Source organism: Gossypium hirsutum, chromosome A09 (genome assembly GCF_007990345.1).
Source record: "Gossypium hirsutum isolate 1008001.06 chromosome A09, Gossypium_hirsutum_v2.1, whole genome shotgun sequence".
NCBI lineage: Eukaryota > Viridiplantae > Streptophyta > Magnoliopsida > Malvales > Malvaceae > Gossypium > Gossypium hirsutum.
This window is the reverse complement of record NC_053432.1, coordinates 75,482,314-75,503,560: the sequence shown is the minus strand read 5'-3', so window position 1 is coordinate 75,503,560 and position 21,247 is coordinate 75,482,314. Positions and strand designations below refer to the sequence as shown.

The 21,247-nt window shown below is 37.1% G+C and overlaps 3 protein-coding genes across 12 annotated transcripts; 1 reads left to right on the top strand and 2 right to left on the bottom strand.

Annotated features, from left to right (window-relative positions):
* Positions 1 to 5,140: 5,140 nt before the first annotated feature.
* On the top strand, positions 5,141 to 10,050 carry LOC107889625 (uncharacterized). Its single transcript, XM_016814128.2, has 7 exons — positions 5,141 to 5,948; positions 6,036 to 6,302; positions 6,621 to 6,655; positions 6,742 to 6,810; positions 7,127 to 7,277; positions 7,379 to 8,052; positions 8,244 to 10,050. The coding sequence occupies exons 1-7, from the start codon at positions 5,744 to 5,746 to the stop codon at positions 8,958 to 8,960; spliced, it is 2,118 nt and encodes a 705-aa protein (XP_016669617.1). The 5' UTR covers positions 5,141 to 5,743; the 3' UTR covers positions 8,961 to 10,050.
* A 962-nt stretch (positions 10,051 to 11,012) lies between these two features.
* On the bottom strand, positions 11,013 to 12,479 carry LOC107889624 (40S ribosomal protein S23). The gene is made up of 4 exons (XM_016814127.2): positions 12,276 to 12,479; positions 11,629 to 11,784; positions 11,404 to 11,530; positions 11,013 to 11,318 (listed from the first exon to the last, which is right to left on the bottom strand). The coding sequence occupies exons 1-4, from the start codon at positions 12,278 to 12,280 to the stop codon at positions 11,178 to 11,180; spliced, it is 429 nt and encodes a 142-aa protein (XP_016669616.1). The 5' UTR covers positions 12,281 to 12,479; the 3' UTR covers positions 11,013 to 11,177.
* Positions 12,480 to 15,820: 3,341 nt separating this feature from the next.
* Positions 15,821 to 20,560, bottom strand: LOC107889623 (interactor of constitutive active ROPs 2, chloroplastic). 10 transcript variants are annotated; one of them, XM_041076790.1, is made up of 5 exons: positions 20,116 to 20,520; positions 19,634 to 19,665; positions 18,552 to 18,739; positions 17,848 to 18,028; positions 15,821 to 17,670 (listed from the first exon to the last, which is right to left on the bottom strand). In XM_041076790.1, the coding sequence occupies exons 3-5, from the start codon at positions 18,569 to 18,571 to the stop codon at positions 16,012 to 16,014; spliced, it is 1,860 nt and encodes a 619-aa protein (XP_040932724.1). In that variant the 5' UTR covers positions 18,572 to 18,739; positions 19,634 to 19,665; positions 20,116 to 20,520; the 3' UTR covers positions 15,821 to 16,011. The 10 variants fall into 10 exon arrangements, with proteins under 10 accessions (XP_040932724.1, XP_016669612.1, XP_040932723.1 ...); XM_016814123.2 differs by lacking the exon at positions 19,634 to 19,665 and having other exon boundaries at positions 17,848 to 18,031; positions 20,116 to 20,560; XM_041076789.1 differs by lacking the exon at positions 19,634 to 19,665 and having other exon boundaries at positions 15,821 to 17,667; positions 17,848 to 18,031; positions 20,116 to 20,524.
* Between the last annotated feature and the right edge of the window lie 687 nt (positions 20,561 to 21,247).

Below are 21,247 nucleotides of genomic sequence, written 5' to 3'. Positions count from 1 at the left end.
CGGCTTCAAATTTATTTATGCTTTGAACCGCTTCCCAAATTCAAAAAAGAACATTCACTAAATAATTAACGCATTTGCTTTCTTAGTAAAGCATTTGTTATTTCCACATATTTCAAAATCTTTACCTTTTCTTCAATTCTATTTTTTATCTCAATTCAATTCAAATATTTAAATAAGTAACGCATTTGGCCTCATTGGGGTGATTCCGGGATGCAAATCGATTTTGATATCGAAGGTCTAAGCCTCATCGATGTTTCGTCCGAAGACGATTGCCTCCTCTCTCAATCCTCAGGTCTTTCTTTATTATCATCATATGATTTCCTCATCTACATTTCATCGAAACATAACTTTATTTTTCATTTTTCTGATAATCATGTTTTAGAATTACGGTGAAATGTTCCTTTTTCCAATTTCTTAATCTGTTTATTACGAATAATTAGCTCCAGAAGATCATTGATGATAAGCTGATTTTTCATGTTTTATTGATTTCTCTCGGTATTCTTCTTATAGAAATTGTTTAACTAAACCTTCAAATGAAACTGATTGAATTTTTTACCTGAAAGCAGTTTCTCATCGGCATTTGCTGTTTTCCCACTATAACGGATTCAGTTTGGCCTTCTGAAAGCAATTTCTTGTTAACATTAGATAATTTGGGGATGCTTTTTCGAAAAATATAAGATGATGATCCTGTTGGTGCAAGAGGCAGCAGCAGACTGCTTTCAATCTTGCTTGTATGACAAGCCTCGAGCCTTGCTGAAGAAACAAACTCAGAAGCAAGAACAGAAACACATGCAAATGGAAAACAAAGAAATTGAGAGAGAGTATTTTTGAATGAAAAGAGCTGATATTTTCATTCTAAATTTAAGAAGGCATAATGCCAATACATATAAAGGATTTCAACAGCAAAACAAACAAGCTATCACCTAATAACTTACCTAACACCACTAATTTACCTAGTAACTTGGTAAACTTGTTTGAATACATAAATAGCTACCTAAACTTGTCATTCATCACCTAATTACATCAAAATACAGTTACCAACTTAGTTCAAAACAAACTAAAATACAAAATGTTCATTTGAGTAACCAAATGAAACAATGCAGTTTCGGTTTGCTGTTAAAGCACGATCCCTGCATGGCCACCTTGCATGGTCACCTTGGCTGCTGCATGGGGGTTGACTTCAACACTCCTCCTCAGCTTCTATGCAGCAGACTCCTAGTTGCTTCCTTAGGTTTAGAAATCTCGATGTACCAAGTGATTTTGTGAAGATATCGGCGATTTGACCTTCTGAGCTGCAATGAATTAGCTCGATCTCTCGAGCTTGTTTCATTTCTCTTATCACATGGAGTTTAATGTTGAAATGTTTTGTCCTGCCATGGAAGACAGGATTTTTAGCAATAGCAACTGCTGACTTGTTGTCACAATGTATCACAGTTGCTTCATTCTGCTGTAGATTCAAATCGCTCAAAATTTTTCTCAGCCACATAGCTTGATTAACAGCATTGGCAGCTGCTACATACTCTGCTTCTGCTGTCGATTGAGCCACCATTGTTTGTTTTCTTGAGCTCCAACAAATCATAGCTGAGCCAAGTGTAAAAGCATAGCCAGAAGTGCTCTTCATGTCATCCTTTGAACCAGCCCAATCGCTATCAGTGTAGCCAATCAGTTTCAACTCTTCAGCCCTTCTAAACTGTATTCCATAGTTTAAGGTACCTTTGATGTATCTTAGCACCCTTTTCCCAGCCTTGTAATGTTGCTGGTTACAGCAGTGCATGAACCTTGATAGCATGCTCACAGCAAACAGAATGTCAGGTCTTGTTGCTGTTAAATACAGCAAACAACCAATAAGGCTTCTGTAATCTGTTTCACAGACAGATTCATATTCCTCTTGGCTCGATAGCTTCATGCCAATAGCCATTGGTGTGCTCACTGGTTTACAATTCTCCATTGAGAATTTAGCCAGCACTTTCAAGGCAAATGTCTTTTGTTTCAAGAGGATTCCTCCTTCTACTTGATTGACTTCCATTCCTAGGAAATATGTCATCAATCCCAGGTCTGACATCTCAAACATTTCCTTCATTCTTGCTTTGAAATCAGCCATCATAAACTTGTCTCCTCCAGTCACTAGAAGATCATCAACATACAGTGACACAATAAGCTATGTTTCAGCTCCATTCCTCTTAACATAGAGTGTTGGCTCACTAGCACTCCTTTCAAATCCCAAACTGACCAAGTATGAGTCAATTCGAGCATACCAGGCTCGATGGGCCTGTTTTAGGCCATACAAGGCCTTTCTTAGCCTATACACCAAATGTTCCTTACCAGGCATTATAAAACCTAGGGGTTGCTCGATGTATATCTCCTCTTCTAAGAATCCATTGAGGAATGCAGACTTGACATCCATTTGGTGGATTGTCCACTGGTTCTGAGCAGCAACTGCAATCAGCAATCTGATTGTATCGAGTCTGGCTACTAGAGCAAATGTTTCCAAGTAGTCCAGACCATACCTTTGACTGAAGCCCTTTACAACTAGCCTGGCCTTTAGCTTGTTTAAACTTCCATCCGCATTGTGCTTCACTCGATAGACCCATTTTACACCAATGGTCTTTCTGTTGGCAGGTTTTTCAACCAACTCCCATGTCTGATTCTTCACAATCATGTTGATTTCATCAACCATAGCCTGTTTCCAACCTTCATCTGCTTCAGCTTCCTCAAAACTACTAGGTTCTGCTATAGCAACTTGTGCTCTTTCATAAATCTCATCTAGGGGCCTTGTGCCTCTCACAGGCACATCATCAACATCCATTTCAGGACCAAGGTGCTCGAGTTCAGCTTGATTAGGCACCAGGTCTTCTGAAGCAGCTTCTGGTTTACTCTTCTCCCAATTCCAGCAAGCCTTCTCATTAAAGATGACATCTCTGTTCACTTGGACTTTGTTTGTCAAAGGATCCAGCACCCTGTAGCCCTTCTTAACTGAGCTATAGCCTATAAGAACACCTGGTTGAGCCCTTTCAGAGAGCTTGTCTCTGTTTGCTGCTGGTTTTTGTGCATAACACAGGCAACCAAACACTTTCAGATGTGCCAATGAAGGCTTGAAACCGAACCAAGCCTCGAAAGGTGTCTTGGATGTAAGAGCTTTGGTAGGAAGCCTATTTTGAAGGTAGACAGCAGTGTTTACTGCCTCAGCCCATATGGTCTTGGGCAGTTTCTTCTCAAACAGCAGGCACCTGGCCATATCCATCAAGCTTCTGTTCTTTCTTTCTGATACCCCATTCTGCTGAGGTGTGTAGACATTTGTAAGCTGGTGTTTGATACCAGCATCATTGCAAATGGCTTGAAACTGAGCTGAAGTGTACTCAGTGCCATTGTCTGACCTTATCGATTTCAGCTTGCAACCTGTTTCTGTCTCTACTGCAGTTTTAAACTTCACAAACACTTGAGCTACCTCAGACTTGTGTTTTAAGAAGAAAATCCAGCAAAACCTTGTAAAATCATCAATGAAGAGGATGAAATACCTGTTCTTGCTGAGTGATTCAGTCCTCATTGGGCCACATACATCAGAGTGCACCAGTTGCAGTTTTTCAGAAGCTCTCCAAGTTGAATTTGTAGGAAATGGCAGTCTTGCCTGTTTCCCCTTTTGGCAAACTTCACACACATCATCATACTTTACTGAGCTGGTAAAGTTTTCTGCCAAGCCCTCTTTGGCCATTCGAGTCAGTGATCTGAAGTTGGCATGTCCGAGCCTTTGATGCCAAAGCTTGGAATCATCAACAGAAGCTATGTATGCTGACTTTGAGTCATTTGACCAGTGCACCTCAAAGCATTTGTCAGTCATTTTGACATTCATTAGGCTTGATCCACTTGGATCAGCAATCTGGCATTGTTTGTCCTTGAACACAACAGAATAGCCTTTCTCGAGCAATTGAGCTACGCTGAGAAGGTTTCTGTCAATCTCAGGCACCAAAAGCACATTTGGAATAATCTTGTTGCCTGTAGGAGTACTTATCAGCACCTCTCCTCTTCCTTCAGCTCTTATGAACTGACCGTTTCCAACCTTGACCTTGGTTTTGCAACTTCTATCCAAGGTTTTGAACAAGGAGGCATCTGGTGACATGTGGTTAGTGCAACCACTGTCCAATAACCAGCCTTTTGAGCATTTCTTCTCAGCAGCTAAGCAAGACACAGCAAAGACCTGCTCTTCTTGGTCACTACTGTCCTCAGCTACCTGAGCTTCAACCTTTGGTTGTTGAAATTGGCTCTGCCTTGGCTTGGTTCTATTTTTGCAAACCCTTTCAACATGGCCTTTCTTCTTGCAGTATTGGCATACTGCATCTGGCCTGAACCAGCATCTGCCTTCTGGATGACCTGGCCTTTTGCAATGTCTGCAGGGCTGGTCATTGCTCCTTGCAGCATCAGGCTTAGGTCTGCTTTTCCAAGGCTTTTTACCTCTAGGAGCATTGATGCTCGAGGCTTCTCTGGCCTTGACATTGAATGCACCTTCCTGGTTGTCTTCAGTCCTGCTAGCTCTTCTTTGTTCCTGAGCATAGAAGGTGTTGATTAGCTCAGTCAAAGAGATGGTAGCAAGATCTCTTGAGTCCTCTAGAGAGGATATCTTGGCCTCATATCTCTCAGGCAAAGTGGAGAGGACTTTTTCCACTATCCTTGCCTCATCAAAGTGCTCACCTAGAAGCCTTATATTGTTAACCACTGCCATGATTCTGTCTGCATACTGCTTCACTGTTTCTTCTTCCTTCATTTTCAGGTTCTCGAAATCCCTTCTCAAATTCAACAGCTGCTGTTGCCTTGTTCTCTCAGTGCCTTGAAACTCCTCCTTAAGCTTATCCCAGGCCTGTTTTGGAGTCTCACATGCCATAATTCTGGTAAAGATGACATCTGATACACAGTTCTGAATGCAGGACATGGCTTTGTGCCTTTTGGTCCTCTCATCAGCATGTTGTCTGATCTGAGCTACTGTGGGATTAGCCCTCAGTGGTGCTGGCTCAGCATCTGTGTTAACAACTTCCCACAGATCGAAGGCCTGTAGGTAAGTCTTCATCTTGACCAGCCATATGTGAAAGCCTTCTCCATTGAAGACTGGTGGGGCTGCTGGTGAAAATCCTGAAGAAGCCATCAGGTTCCTTGGTTTGAAGCAACAGGTCCACTAAGACAAGAGCTCTAGATACCAATTGTTGGTGCAAGAGGCAGCAGCAGACTGCTTTCAATCTTGCTTGTATGGCAAGCCTCGAGCCTTGCTGAAGAAACAAACTCAAAAGCAAGAACAGAAACACATGCAAATGGAAAACAAAGAAATTGAGAGAGAGCATTTTTGAATGAAAAGAGCTGATATTTTCATTCTAAATTTAAGAAGGCATAATGCCAATACATATAAGGGATTTCAACAGCAAAACAAACAAGTTATCACCTAATAACTTACCTAACACCACTAATTTGCCTAGTAACTTGGTAAACTTGTTTGAATACATAAACAGCTACCTAAACTTGTCATTCATCACCTAATTACATCAAAATACAGTTACCAACTTAGTTCAAAACAAACTAAAATACAAAATGTTCATTTGAGTAACCAAATGAAACAATGCAGTTTCGGTTTGCTGTTAAAGCACGATCCCTGCATGGCCACCTTGCATGGTCACCTTGGCTGCTGCATGGGGGTTGACTTCAACAGATCCACTGATCCTCGTTTCTTTTTGCTTATTAAATTTGAAACTTAAATCTCATTTTAATGTTGCAAAACTATATGATTAAAACTAGAACTATTTGGTTTTCTTTGGATCTCGACAATGTAGAAATCTCATCAGGCTTTCTTGAAGAAGCTGGAGAGTTAGAGCAACCACCAGGTTCTTTGGAACAAGACGAGTTGAGAAAAAATGGAAAATATAATTTACGCAAAAGTTTAACATGGGATAATGCTTTCTTTGCTAGTGCAGGTACAATTTGATCTTTTTTTTTCATATACTCTTAGCAAGTTATGGTTTTAAAGTACTTGTTTTTATTTATTTGTAATATTATTTTAGGTTTTCTCGAACCGGAGGAGTTGTCTAGCATGTTGGGAGGCAGTGAGAAAGGTGAAATAAGTAGATTTCACGGGATCCAAGAGGATGTAAACAGATCTTTTGATTCATTAACGATGTTGGATACTAAAATTTTGACTTTGGAAAATTCTGATGCTGATTTGTTTGAGGATATAAGAGCTTCAATCCAGAAATTTAACAAAATTTCCAACACAGCAAATTCCATTGGCAAAAAGGAGTTGGAAACAACATATTCTGAAAGTGTATCATGTAAGTATAATTTGTTTCTTTCTGAATCTGCATCTTTTTCTGCTGTTGCACCCAATAGTTTTTCTTCGATGCCACAAATACAACTTCAAAGGATTTCCTTTCATCCATTGAGGGAAATGTAATAATTAGGCCAACATAACTTGTATTCTTACGGTTTGTACTTATCTTTTGATCCTTTATTCGTATGCTGAGGTTGTTTGCTGTCGTATTTTAAATAATATCACATCAGATATAGGGCTTAAAATAACATTCTAGGCATGCTTATTCTTTGCACAAATATTCTCAAACTGACAATACCTGTTTTCCTTTTACTTCCAGTTTCAAAGAAGGTAGCATTTATCACTCAAGATAAGGTACATCAAGATCTGCCAATGCAAAATTTCATTTTTTGTAACTTTCTTGTGTGTCCCCGCTAACATTTATTTTTCTGCTATTTCAGATGAAGCAGAAAGCAGCTCCAAAGAGGCCAAACATTGGTGTGAAAGATACTGGGAAAACAATGAAGCAGGTTTCTTTCTGATGGCACATATCTCATGCATTTATTAGCTGTGTCATGCAAATGACTGAAACTGCAACTTGTATCTTCTTTTCTAGTTGAGATAGAAATAATTTTATTGAACCATGTGTTCTAAGTAAGTTTTAAACTTCCAAATCTAAGAGGCGAGGTGAAATTAATTGGATTTTGTTGTTCTAGAGATTCATAGAAAACAATACTATAAAGCTGTGGTAATTTAATTATTGTGACTGCTGATTATAGACCTACATAACGGCTATTTACTACGACTGTAACTCTTATTTGTTTTTCGTCTAACTGGCCTGTACAGCCTCTTTCTAAAAGTGGAGAATCAACTTCTTCTCTTCATAAGCTGCCAATGGGACTAAGCCAGTTTGCTCCCATTTCCACAACATCAACCAGAAGGCTCTCCTTGGATGCTAAGATTGTTAAAATGGAAAAGAATGCAAAAAGTGTGACTGGTAAATTAAAATACTTTCTGTTTAGATTAGCTTCATCAAATTAGAAGTGTTCTTGCTCATGAATTCTATTTAGTTCACTCTCGATTTGTTTTAATGGTTAGGTAGAGGCACCACTGTATCAAAGACTCGTGGTTTGGGTGGTTCAAGACATATCGTGCCTAAGTCTACCCTATCTACCAAATCTTCTTCCTGCTTCCCAGACTCTAGCACAGCAGAGCTGAGAAATTATTGTACCTTGCTTGAAAGTAGTACCAGTGTTTTATCTGAGGGAATTGGAAAGTCTTCCTTGAATTTGACTAAACAAAAAAACGACTCCAGAAAAGTTAACCCTTCTTCCTCTGGTTATACTATCAGTAACCCATCCAAAATTGTAGCAAAAGGTAAAAATCAAGCAGGAAATTCGAAGCTTTCCACTTTTTTGAAGTCTTCAACCAAGCTCTCTTCCAGTATATCTCCTGCTAGCTCTATCAGTGTACAGTCCTCAGAGTCACTATCATCAACCTCTGCTGCTAATCAAAGGCCTAACATTGTAAGAGATAGACTTCGTATTGGCTCCCACATGGGACTCACTACAAATTGTGATGTCCACCAAGATCTGGATTCTCCGAACCATCCTACTGGCCAGTGCTTACTGGAAGCCGGGGCTGAGGTTACTGGTGCACTTGATGAAAGAGTAAATAAAGCTTCAGAAGAAACTAGTGGGCTTCTTCACCCTGCTTCGGTGAAACCCTCCAGCCTTCAATTGCCATCACCAAAAATTGGCTTCTTTGATGGGGTTAGTTCTTATTTCTTAAAATTTCCATCTTTAACTGTGGTTAAGAATAAGCAAACAGAGATTTTCATATCAGAATCTTCAGCAGGAAAGGAGATAGAACCTGTCTGTGTCTATTCTTTGACGAAATCCAAATGGACAAATTGCCTGCTTGTATTCTTTTTAGCTCAATTTTGTTTTGATCATGAATGCAGGTAAGATCATCAGGTCGTAGTCCAAATGGGAATATGTTGTATCATCCTGGTGGAACTAGTGACTCGCCTAATATTGAAGCAAAAAGCACTAGTCCTAGTGGAAGCTCAAACAGTGCAATGACTGGAAAGTTTCAACCTGTTAGAATCCTCACTGCAATCAAGGGCCCCAAAGTTGATGTTAAGCAAACTTCCTCCCTTGTAAGATCTAGATCTTCCTCGTCAATTCAAAAACCTTCAAATGCTCCAACAAAGGTACCAAGTGCTTCAAGAAACCTCAAAAGCAGTCCTGGCACATCTCCAAAACTTCAGAATAAATCCTCTTCTAGAACTGATAGAGGAAGTTACTCAAAGGCTCAGGGAATTGGTTCTGTTGAAACAGTAGTAAGCCAAATAGTGGGTGTGGGAGGCAAGGATGGTGCTCGCATAAAGGATGCCAAGATTGTTCCTCTTGATGGAGTACCTCAAACTGCTGATAATTTAACTTCCGAGTCTGATGTTCAACACATTGTCACATTGAAAGAAGCTGCTGAAAAAGAGACATACCGTCAGTCATACTTTAAGACTAACACACTTTCCCTTTATAACACCACCAAGGAAGATGCTCCTCTTGAAGACCAAATTACTGGTTTTGTTGCAAACGGAGGCCCTGTGGAAGTGGATATAAATTCAGGCACTCGTAAAGAAGCCATTTCTGATTATCATTTTGCTCATGGCTGAAAGTTGTTTGTAAACATTTTGTCAAACCCCACTCATTCCTCAGTGACTTCTGAAATTACTTCTGGGTCAAGGAAACCTTTCTCGGTCAAGGATTCATTTTACAATATTGATGCACCACTAAAAAGTTTATCAGGAACAGCAGTGGCAGTAGACAAGAGGACCATTTTATCGATTCCAGAGAGCATCTTACACAAGAACAGCTAAGATAAGTGGAAAAATCTTGTTTGGTTTTCTCAAGGTACCTTGGTGTGGATCTAGGTAAAAAGCCTTGTAGACTATATAATACACTCTGGTAGCATTTTGTACTCCTTTCCAGCAATGAGGGTTCCAGATTCAAATTCCACCAAGTTGGGATCTGATCCTGATCTTGAGTAGATAGTGTCTTATGGAGCGCGTTTTAGAGGTTTTCAGTTATGAAGTAAGAACTTAAAGATGAAGTCATGGATTGGATTTGCCATCATATTACCATTTGTGTCCAGACATATTTATTATGCAATGAGAGCAAGATTTATTAAGGAAGAAGAAAGAGAAGGTTGTCTCATATAGATTGTGCCCACATTGAAAATGTACTTGCAAACAACTCTTTATTTCATAGTATAATTTTATGCCCAGTTTGCATGACATGATTTTATATAGTTCTGTGCCAAACAAATCTGCCTTCTTGACCATGCAAATTTCTGCCAGGCTTGTAATTGAAAGTTGCTGTACTTGTTCTTGGGATGGGATTTTTACGAGATTAATTGTTCTTAGTTTTTTTAAACTGTCAGTGTCATACCAACAAGAAGATATTTACTTATAGAATCTGTGGATTGTTTTTAGTACCAACAAGTATACAGACCCAGCAAGTCGGGGCAAATTCTTAGCAGCTATGGGACTACTAAACACTGTATGAATTCCCAATCCAATAAATACAATCTTATCTTTTCCGATGCATTTGCATACTTTAAAACCCTTAAATCCAATAAACAGCTTTCATGTATATTGACAATCTTCATTCATAAATCATCTCAGGCTCCAAGTTTGTACTCCCATTGAACAGAAGACAAACAAATTGACAGGATGGACGTCTACTATTGGTACGTGTGAACTAGGGTTGAGCAAGAAAAATTAAAAACTGAAGGTAATTTTAAAAGCCGCCGTACTCGAAACTGAATGTAATTCTATTTTTTATTTAATATATAGTAATTTTTTATTTTTATTGTACAATAAATATTTTATATTTAAAATAGTAAAAATAATTTAAAAGTTGTTGAAATTTTTTTATATAAAAATATTTATAAAAGAGTTTGAAAATTTATCAAATAATATTCGAAAGCTATAAAACATATCTCATTTTGTCAAAATAAGTCTAAAAATTTAAAAACAAAAATTAATACGAAAAAACCCCTAGAAGTACCCATTTGGCTTAATAAATTCAATCCATATTTGATCATCATGAAATATGCAACTCTAATATTTAAATATTAATAATATTTGAATCAACCCAATTGTGACCTCTAATTCTTTGCATAACTAAAAACTAAGAATCTCATTATTGAAATACATGGCATTATGAAATTAATTGCCCTTTCTTATTATAATACTATACATTGCGAAATGTGGTTTAGAAATACTAGAATTACTAAATTTCTTTTTTAGTTAGCCAACCATTCGACCTGATTTTTCACAATAGACTTGGAATTACCAAGAACCTATTTAATCTGGTTTTGTTCTTTAATTTTACATTTTATTTACAACAAATAATTATTTATAATTCAGTCCTACCTCTTATGCACTAATTTGACTAAATCAACAACCAAAATTGTTTTTAGCATTTTATTTAACATTCATTATAACTCACCCTAATGGTTAGAGGAGGTGTAATCCTGAATAACTAAAATTACCAACTTTTATTTTATTTTATATTGTTCTTCCTTTTATCAACAATTAAGTAATTAATTATAACTCAAATGTTTTGATTAAGTACGAATCGAATCATTTTATTTACGCAGTTGCATAAGTCAACGCATCAAAATCATAGCAAGCGGAAGAATGAACATTTTGGAACAGATATAAAGCACCAAAATCTTTTTGATCAAACGATGACACCAAAAATTCAATACAATAATAGCCAGAAAATAATCAAAAGTCCAGAAAAGCTACCAGGCAACAGAATGCTCTCAGTTTTAAGTAAAACTATAGAAAGATCATGAAAGCCATCTTTTCCTCATTGCAAACTTAAGATCTAGGCTTCTCTTTTTTCTCTTTGAAGAGTGCCAAGAGTGAGACACCAGACACCTTCACAACCTTGAACCTAACACCAGGAATATCACCAACCGCATGACCCTTCCGTCCAAATCCAGCAATCAACACCTCATCCTACATTAACATATTAATCATCAAAAGTGTAGCAGCGAAAACCATACCTTAAGGCTTTAACTATTTTCAGTTCAGTAATACTCACATTCTCTTCAATGTAGTTTAAGCAACCATCATTTGGAACAAAAGCAGCAATCTTCTTGCCGTTTTTGATCAATTGAACTCTAGCACACTTTCGGATGGCAGAGTTCGGCTGCTTAGCCTCGATACCTCTGCATGCACCAATGCCTCAGTGAACTTGTTTGAAATAAGAGTTGAATGAAAACATTAGAACCAAACAAATTTAAAAAGAAAAGGAAATAAGAGTTACATCTTCTCAAGGACAATTCCTTTAGCATGGGAAGAACCGGCAAATGGCTTCTTCCATTCATTTCCAAGGTTAGACTTCTTGTATGCCTTATCAGCCCACCTCTGCCTCCTGCGGTGGGTCCTCAGCTTGCGCCCCGCTCCCATACCACGTGTTTTCCTATAACATTTTTATATTTTTAAGCCATTACTTAATATTTCTGTATTCTAATTGTCATTTGAGATATGATTTCAAACAAGCTTCGTTCAAGAGTAATTCCTCCTAAATCTTAAAACCCAAATCGAAACAGACATTTTGTTTCTACTAGTCAAGCAAGAAATCAATAACCCAAATTCGAATTCAGTAGTCCAAACTTAGTTCTAGTTCAAACTTTCGGAGTATCTAAAACCAGAACCCCGGGCTGTAAAAAAATTTCCTTTCTTTGTTCTTCCCCCAACTTATTCAACACTCGCCTTAAACAAAGAATGGAACCAACAAAAGACTTCAAGATCCAATACCCAGATTTTAAAAACCAACGGTTTTCATGAAAAGTCATCCCTTTCACTGAATAAACAAGAGTAGCTTAAACACTTTAAAAAAAAGGAACATAAACAAGTTGCTAGAATATGTCGATTAGAGCTAAAAGAAGTAAGGAGAAGAAGAACACATACCCCATGTTGGTGGAGAGAGGTTGTTCGGGGTGAGTGGGATGGAATGAAGGTTTTGAGAGATTTGGAGGCGAAGACAAGAGGGAAACAGCAGTTGCTGCAGTGAGCGAGTTTTAAACCCAAACGATCCTAACCCTAGGAAACGATGCGGCAAATAAAGTGGGCTATGGTATTCGCCTTACAAATTGGGCCTCATACCTACGCCATTTCATATATCTTTTAAAACTAGTCCAATAATAATAATAACAATCACAATAATCTAGTGAATTATTTATTTATCACAAAGAAAAACTATTTTTAATCTCTAATTTTAATCTACTAATAACATTCCTTAGAAAATAACAGTAACAGTAACAGAAACTGGAACTGTAGCAACTTTGTTGATTTTCAATAAGTAGAAGGGATTTTCTTCCAAAAATAATAGATTTTGTTTACATTAAAAAAAGCATTGGAAGACATTGTCATATTCGGATATATATATCCATTTGTCATATCAGGAGCAAAATGTGCAACGACAGCAACCAGATGTTCCTCAGTTGCAACTGGTCTTGCAACTCAAAGACATACCAGGGCATTTATAACCAAGGAGATCAAAACTAAGTATAGAAAGATGAAGGTTATTGGAAAATGGAAGGAACCTTTTATCACTCAGGTTACAAAGAAAAATAGAGCAGAAAGAAAGAGAAAAATCGTTGCTACTAAAGATACTAACGATGAAAACATCTGCCGTTGGCTAATTTGGCACCACAAGTTACAAAACACTACTTCAAGAGAGTTAGTGCCCCCTCTTCAACCAAGAAAAGAAACAAGAAATTGAAAGATGTTGACGTTCCAAACATCCTTGAGGAAACTGCTGATGCTGCTAGGCCATGTGCCTGAACAGAGAAAATCTCGATTCCTTACCCCATTCTGTGCAAAGAGGATGAAGTTTATGGTTGAGAAAGGCTTCATCAATGAATGAAATATTCAAGAAGATGGGTTTTGTAGAGCATGACATGGACATCTTTTTAGAGGAAAATGAAATCTTGTTTTTTGTGTCCTATGTCAAGCCCTATGTAAAGAACTCGGTGCTTGATTTTTATGTCAATCTCCAGAAGACATACAGATAAGGATGATGTGCACTACATGCAAGCTTATGTGCAAAGATACTTCTTTACATTCAGTCTTGCAGTGATCAACAAGTCGTAGTGAAGATGATGGTAATTTCATTACTGTCCACGATCAACTTGCCTCCCAACTCACAAACAAAATCTGTTCCACTTGGTCAAAAGGTCAAGATTTCATAACTTCAGAGCATGAGCCTACCTATGCTGCATAATATGCTATTGCTATAAGAAATTAGCTGCCCTCCAAGCAAAAGATGGTTGTCAATAAAAAGATGGCAATATAACCATATAAGGTAGTTTCATTTATTCATGTTGTTCTTGGTAAACTAATATTTAATGAGATTACCAAACACACAAAAACCAAGAACACTAGGCAGATGCTATCTTTTCCCTCACTCATCTATTAGATCATGCTACAACAAAAAGAAAGACATGGTGCAAGAGGATGAAGTTACTGAGCCCCCATCGCCTAAATTGAAATATTCTTACTAGTAGAATAAAGGGAAACATAGAGTTGTTGATTCTGATGTTGGAGCTGATGAAGCTGATGAGGATTCAGTGCAAGATGATGCCCTAGTTGCAGCTGCATCTACATCTGGCAAACCAACCAATGCAGATATGGCAAGATTGTTCAACCAATGCAGATAAGCAACTACATCATTTGGAGAGCCAAATAAAGCTCCTTAACAAACAAAAGGCTCGAATCCTGCAAAACAAGGCTAATCATCTTGCTCATGACACTTGATCAAGCTTTTGCATTCTTGAACAAAAAAGGGCGAGAATGGAGTATGGAGTCAGGAGTAGAGATATATTTTCTTGACGAAATTATTGTTTTGAGTCATGTACTTAAGTACGGATGATTTATATGAATTTTATTTTATCAATGCTATGTTTCTTATTACATGAATTATTGGGTTCATAGTGGATTGATTAAGGGGGAGCATTGTTAAGAAGATTGTTTTTGCCCTTTCTTAAGTTTGTTGTTATGTTTTTGGTCAAAATACTCGAGGGGAATTATTTGTGTCGGATGCACGTCCCAAATGCAATGCCGGTTGCTACTCCTCTTGCAACTAGTTTGTCATTCAGCTTGTCATATTTTAAGGGTATCTTTCTTACTAAAAAATCATGGACTTTTCCTTACATCACCTTCACAATTTTAAGCAAATATTAATGACTTGGATCATCAAAATAATCGGTCAAGGACTTCTTAAGACCTACTCAAGCACAGTTCAACGAGAATGGAATTCACACTGATTGAAGTTTTACAAGCCTCTAACATTTAGATGAGAAAGACGTATAAGGAGTGATCTAGTTAATATATAAGAGTGAGGTTATAATTTGGTGAGTGAATAAAACTTAAATCATATCTTGTACTGCAAATTGATAGTCCAAAATACGTAATCAATTTCCATGTTTATATCTATTTTTATTCTTCCAATTGTTATTTCAATTGCAACTAAACGTACAACAGACATGCAAATTCAAACAACCCTCAATAAGTTTTAGTTAACTTTATTTATTATTATTTTGATGGAGTAGTCCTCCTTAATTTGTTTAAGAGTTTGAGTAGTTACTATTGTTGCAATTTAATAGCAGAATTAGTTTTTTTTTTTTTTACTGATTTCAAATTTGAACTGCAAAAGTCTTTTTGTTTAACCTTGTTTTTATGGTTAAAAAGTGGGTTTAGACCTTTACAAGTAATGCTAAACACATTTTATATCACTAACATTTCCATGTACTTCGGTTAATAAAGAAAATTATTATAATTGTTCTACATCACTTTTTGACTTAAGTCTAAATTATAATTCAATAATAAATCTAGTTGTTACAATTACTCACCTCAACTATCCTAACATAAAAGTGAAAAGAATTCTCTCAAATAAAATCTATAGTGTCAAACAAAATTATCAATAAAAACACAAAATAGTAGTCGAAATAGACACAAAATAATAGTCGAAATAGACAATCCAAAGATTATGTTTTGCAAATTAACAATGCTACCTATTTATAAGTTTCCTCAAAAGTCTTTTCACAGTGTTTTAATAGACTTCAAACTCTAATTTAAAAGTTAGATTTATCACTTGAATTATCTCCGATAAAAACGGCTTCAAATAGAATAAGGATACAATACTTAAAAAACACAAACTCTTCTCCTTTTAGGAAAACCATTCAAATGAACTAAAAGTTTTCACACGAATTTGGTTTCCCTTGCCATGAATCACCTACTCATTGGCTACAATAAAATTAAACACAATCAAATGTCACAAGCTTTGACTATCCCGATTGTTGTTCTAACATGAAAATGGAATAAACAGTCAAAATTCTAAACGCGGTCCAACTTGATATGAATAACATTTTAATACTTGGAATCTATTCTACCTGTAAGCAATTTTGATCAAAATGGATGAGAGATGTTAGTTGAAGCATAAATTTAAGAAAAGGTGGAATAAACATTTGTCTTCTTAAAGGAATTAGGATTTTAACAAACTGAAACTCTGATCCTCTGACCAGACAAAAGTAAGGTAACTTTTCATAAACTGAAAACATCCACAGCCATTTCAAGTTTTACTTTTAGAGAAGAAATATATATTATATTATATATGCATTGCAACCTAGCTATCATGCATTTGCTGCTACTTCTGACCTTTCTTCCATAACACACCAATCTTTTTTAACATGTTTCCATTCTTCTTCTTGGGTGAATCATCATCCATGTCTTCCGAGTTCGGCGAACCATTTCCAGGGTTATAGTTGCTGTCAACAGATTTTGTCTTGTCTGAATGTTTCCCTTTGTTCCCGGATGAAAGCATGGCAGTAGCTGCCTCAGCTGCCTTTCTCCACTGATCCAGCTGCACCTTCAGTCTCCGCAACTCTGCCTCCATTTCGGTGTTTGCTTCTTGTGCTGCATCCAGCTGCTCGGTTGCTCGTGCTGCTCTTCGGCTACTCTTATCTGCTTCTTCTGTTAAATAACCAACTTTCATCAGCGCCTCTCGCTCTGCGGACCTTGCTGCTTCCAACAATGCGACCGATTCTTCACCAACTTTGTTGCTACCCGTTTCCATGTTCATAATTTCTGTTTTGAGCATTCCGTTTTGCTCTCTTATGCTCTGCAATTCCGTTTCCTTTGCTGTCAAATTTGCTTTCAACTCTGTCAAATCTGCCTCTAACTTCTTCAACTCTATTGCAAGTTCAGATTCTCTTTCGTTAGACCCTTTTTTCTCAATCTTCAAATTCAGTTCCTCAATTTCCTCGGAAATACTCTGCTTTTCAGTCTCCTTATCCATTAAATTTGCTCTCAATTCGTCAGCATCGGCTTTTGTTTTCTTTAATTCTTCCTCCAGTTCAGCTTCCCTCTGGCATGACTGTGCTTTTATACGCTCCACTTGTTCATAAGCACCTCTAATTTGCAGCGTACTCCGAATATATTCTTCTTGGTACCTGACCTCAGCTGCATCCAGTGCTGATCTCAATTTATTCACTTCAAGTTTTGCAAATTTAAGCTCAGAGTTAAGCTGCTGTATACCCTCGTTTTCTCCATCCTGTTGGGGTAGTTTATTGTCTTTGAGATGCTCGACCGTTTTGCTGCTATTACCAATCAGTTCAGCCTGGAGCTTGCTCACAAGTCCCTCCAGTGACTTAACTCTAGCTTTTGATTGCTCCAATTCCAACGTCAATGTGTTGTAAACTTTGGTTTCTTTGGTCGCATCAGAACCCTGCATTTCTATGGTTTTATTTGCTGCTTCCAGTTGTGTTTGGGTTTTGTGAACAACTTCAAGAGCCTGCGATTCAGATTCTCTGCAATCAGTGAGCTCAGACTTAAGTTTTTGAACCAAGGAGAGAGTTTCAGTTAGTTCAATTCTCAAGTTCTGAATCTCAGTATGCGCGGATTCAGCGTGCTTAGTTTGAAGGGCCTCGGATTCATGTGCTTTTTCCAGCTGAACTTTAAGCTTTTGAATTTCATTCATGGCAGAAGCCAAGGCTGCAGAATCCATTGAGTGCTGTTTCTGGACTGCCTCAAGTTCAGACTGCCATGCTCGATCTCGGTCTTGAGAAAGCTTACGAAGTTCTTGCACACGGTCATCCTCAGAGGCAGAAATTTCCATCAATTGCTGTTCGGATTCTTCAAGCTTAGCTGACATTGCTGATAGCTGCTTCTTGGCCTCCTCAGCCTCTTGCATTGCTCGCCTCTTCCAGGACTCTGATGCAGTCAGTTGGTCTTTCGTCTTTTTTAGATCATCTTGAAGTTGGGTGAGCTGTGATTCCAGTTCAGTCACTCTGCTCGGACGCTTCTTCTGAAGCTCAAAAGACAAGAGTGGACATTAATGTAAGTATGAATAACAAAGTACATAAGCAAACACAAAAATGTCCCGTAATGACCGAATTAACAGCACGTCGAAATATCTTCATTGTAGTTGTATCATCCTACACTTAAAAACAACCTAGTTTAGGTGTACTTGACAGAAGAATACCTCAGCTACTGGGCTTCTCAACACTTTTCGCTCAGTAACCTTTGGACTTCTGTCTTTGGGTGTCTTACTTGCAGGATTTGGAGAAGACACAGCCTCAGAATCAGATCCAGGTATCTTCAGTTGACGAGCAGTCCGAGGTGTTGCTGGAGATTTTCTCTGAGGCACTTCTACAGAGCTTGTTCTACTGTCAAATGGAAAATAATAGCAGTAAATATCAAGAACATCAATTGAAGCTTATAGTCAACAACCAATAGCTACGGCTAAACAAAACCATGTACCATCTGATCAGTTATTCCAAGATGACCGAACTAATCTCGGAAATTCCATCGGTTAAATCATATATTTCAAACCTGGTGGGACAAGCCTTGATTGACTACCAACAACTTCAAAATTCTGCAGCCAACCACCACCATGAAGCTGATGTCCCACCATTTTCACAAGCAGAAGTAAAACAACCCAATATACACACCTCATCTGGAACCAATATAGGATAGGTTCACATGAAAATTTGGCGGAATCCAGCCTCATAAAAGGCAATTTAACATCTAAAATTAGTAGACAATCATCAAGAAATGGACCTTTTTTTTCCTTTCAAGGAAACATTAAGAAGAGCAATGAAGGATTCCAAGGACATAGTTTACTTTAAGGGGACAAAAGAATTGTTAGAATGCTATAAACACATTATTGACTAACGACGAGCTTACCTTCCTTTAGGTGTCTGCATGATTTCGATATTTTCCCTTGAGTTGAACAGATGAAAGGGCAAAATATTTGTACTCTGCTTCAAAGTTCAAAGTTCAAAGTTCAAACACCCAATCACCGACCGTCTGACCCACACCACCTCCAACTAGTTTAAAACTGCGGGCTGAGGAGCGAAGTTGAAAGGGTGAATCTGATACATAAATATAGAGAAAAGAATAAATAGTTCATGAAAGCTGCTTTCAATATCTTATCAGTATGCAAAGGACCTAACAAACAAACAATACAATTACAATGCCTTAAAAGAAACTCCAAAGAAACTACTTCCACTATCACCAACCATAACCAAATGACAAGATTTAAAAGGAAAGATAAAAAAGGAAAAAAAAAGGGAAGACAAATAAATAAGGTTGCCATCAAATTAATTCATTAAATATCATTACAAACAAAACCATTTTTTCCAACTCTTTTTTTTCCACTTTTTCTCTCTCTCGGGGGGGGGGGGAGATCCTTCCTTTTTCACCCCTGTACTGAAAAATATACTATAACCCCTCCGCACCCTCCCCCCCCCAAAAAAAAAAAAAGAAAAAAACAGAACACACATCATTGAAACCACAAGGAACCTGCTAGAAATGAATGAAGTTTTTTTTTTTTTGAAAAAAATGAAGTTAATGTATAAAAAATATAGCCCATGTTCTGCAATATTTTTGGATGAAAAACTGAATCACTCTGTCTTAATGAAAATTTGCGCCAGTATGCGCATGGAATAGTGTTTTAACTCTCATTCCAATCAAAGAAACAAATTTTCCTACATTTTCTTCATTTTACAACAAATTTATGATCAAAGCCCTTTTTGACTCCATAAAAAATCTAGTATTTTTACTTGAAATATGCTTGTTAACTTCGAAAGCAAAAATGGAAAGCAAACTTAACTTAACAAGGCAAAACTAGGAATATAGGGAGTCAAATGAACTTGAAGACATGCAAGGTTTCAAGGAAATATCTCACTTAATATGTATTTACACACACACACACACATATATATGTTTTCTTAGAGAAAACTAAAAACTGGGTAGGCATTGTTCACCCTTGTGTAATCTAAGCTGAGATGGAAAAAACCTGTTCAAATGAAAAGCAAGTTATAAAAGAGAAGTAAGCTTAAAACACAGAGTTGAAAACAGTGTTCCAAGTTAAGTCCCAAGTACATGAGCAGCTAAAAATTTGAGAAAGAAGGGATGGAAACTCGATTCTTCTTCATTTACTGAGTAAAAGGTGCAAAGGAAGTGAGAGATAGTTATAACCAAGCTTTTGGAGTTCAAGGATGAAGTCACATTTTCTTTTCCCAGAAGAAAACCAACAGAGAAAATGGGATTTTTCTTGAAAATAATAATGAAAGAAAAGCACAAAAGGAGACATTATTACTAACATAAAAGTAATGAAAACCCAGAAAGATATTGACAACTCCTCACCCACTCTTACACACATTGAAATAAAAAGAAAAACTATGTCTAGCTGAAAACACAAATGTCTAGCAGTAAGGAGAAAGAAAACACAGAGATGGGGTTTTACCTGAAAGAGACTAACTAGCTAGCTTTGGTTGATATTTTTAATGGTTAGATAAGAAAAAAAAGGTTGCAAACAAAGAACCCTAAAATTCCCAAGCTTCTTTTATGAGCTAAGGATAATGCAGCAGCTGCTATCTCAATGCTCAGTTCCCTAAGGCCAAAGCCGAGTGTTTCTCTTTCTTCTATGTATGTATTCTTTCTTTCTTTCGCTGTTTTTGTTAAATGTCAGTGGAGAGAGTAAGCAAAAGGCGCTGCCTTCTTGGGACGTTTTACTATGCAGGAGAGATTATGATTGATTAAAAAGTACCACGCCCATTTCTCACGCGCTCTTTCAGTCTCCTCCCCTAAGCTTTTTAAATTTTTTTAGTTTCCTCCATGTCAGTATGCATTTCACCATCTGCTTCTTGTTTCTTCTTCTCTAAACTAGTCATTTTAATTTTTTAGGGAGTTTGTGATAAAATTATAAAATTTTAGGGAGTTTTTTAAAATAGCTTAAAATGCAATGTTTTCATTAAGACTAAATTGAATAGTTATTTATAATTACTTAAAAAATACTTAAATTAAATTATTATTATTTTGATATTATTTATAAACACTTTATTACATTTGCGTTACTTTTTCTAGCTATTTTCTTGTTCTCATTGTTTCTTCTTCTGGTCTGGCGTAAATTTTGCTATAGTGACAATCTTTCATTAACCATCAGAAAGAAAGAAAAAAAAAAGTGTGTTGCCATAAATTTTGCAATAACTGAGGTATTTCATGCAAAGGGATCATATTAGTATACTTTCACCTTATCCTGGAAAATCCCAAATTTTCCTTCGGAACTTTCCTTTGCATTGACAGTGGTGCGACTTCCTGATAAGCCAATTCAACTGCTGTAAATTAGAACTTGGAAATTAAAGTGTGGGTGTCGTTGCTGGTTTAGGTCATACTTTGACATGTGCAAAGGCTTATAATTTAGGGTATTTTTGGGTTTGATGGGTCCCTCGAAATAATACCCATTTGGGGACCATTTTCTATTTATGTTTTAATTCCCCTCCCCTCCCCGCCCAAGACATTGCTTATTTCATTTGGTTATTTTCCCGTCAAAATTGAAGCAAAACTGGCCACTAACATTTTGTTAGTCGTATGAACTA

Coding starts and splice junctions, on each gene's coding strand:
- LOC107889623 (XM_041076785.1), bottom strand. CDS start 18,571: ATGCAGACACCTAAAGGAAG. Junction 18,032..18,551: donor ATGCAGACACCTAAAGGAAG/GTAAGCTCGTCG, acceptor TCCATTTGACAG/TAGAACAAGCTCTGTAGAAG. Junction 17,677..17,847: donor TGAGAAGCCCAGTAGCTGAG/GTATTCTTCTGT, acceptor TTGTCTTTTGAG/CTTCAGAAGAAGCGTCCGAG.
- LOC107889625 (XM_016814128.2), top strand. CDS start 5,744: ATGTTGCAAAACTATATGATTAAAACTAGAACTATTTGGTTTTCTTTG. Junction 5,949..6,035: donor TGCTTTCTTTGCTAGTGCAG/GTACAATTTGAT, acceptor ATATTATTTTAG/GTTTTCTCGAACCGGAGGAG. Junction 6,303..6,620: donor ATATTCTGAAAGTGTATCAT/GTAAGTATAATT, acceptor TTTTACTTCCAG/TTTCAAAGAAGGTAGCATTT.
- LOC107889624 (XM_016814127.2), bottom strand. Junction 11,531..11,628: donor GGAATTGTCCTTGAGAAGAT/GTAACTCTTATT, acceptor TGGTGCATGCAG/AGGTATCGAGGCTAAGCAGC. Junction 11,319..11,403: donor TAAACTACATTGAAGAGAAT/GTGAGTATTACT, acceptor ATGTTAATGTAG/GATGAGGTGTTGATTGCTGG.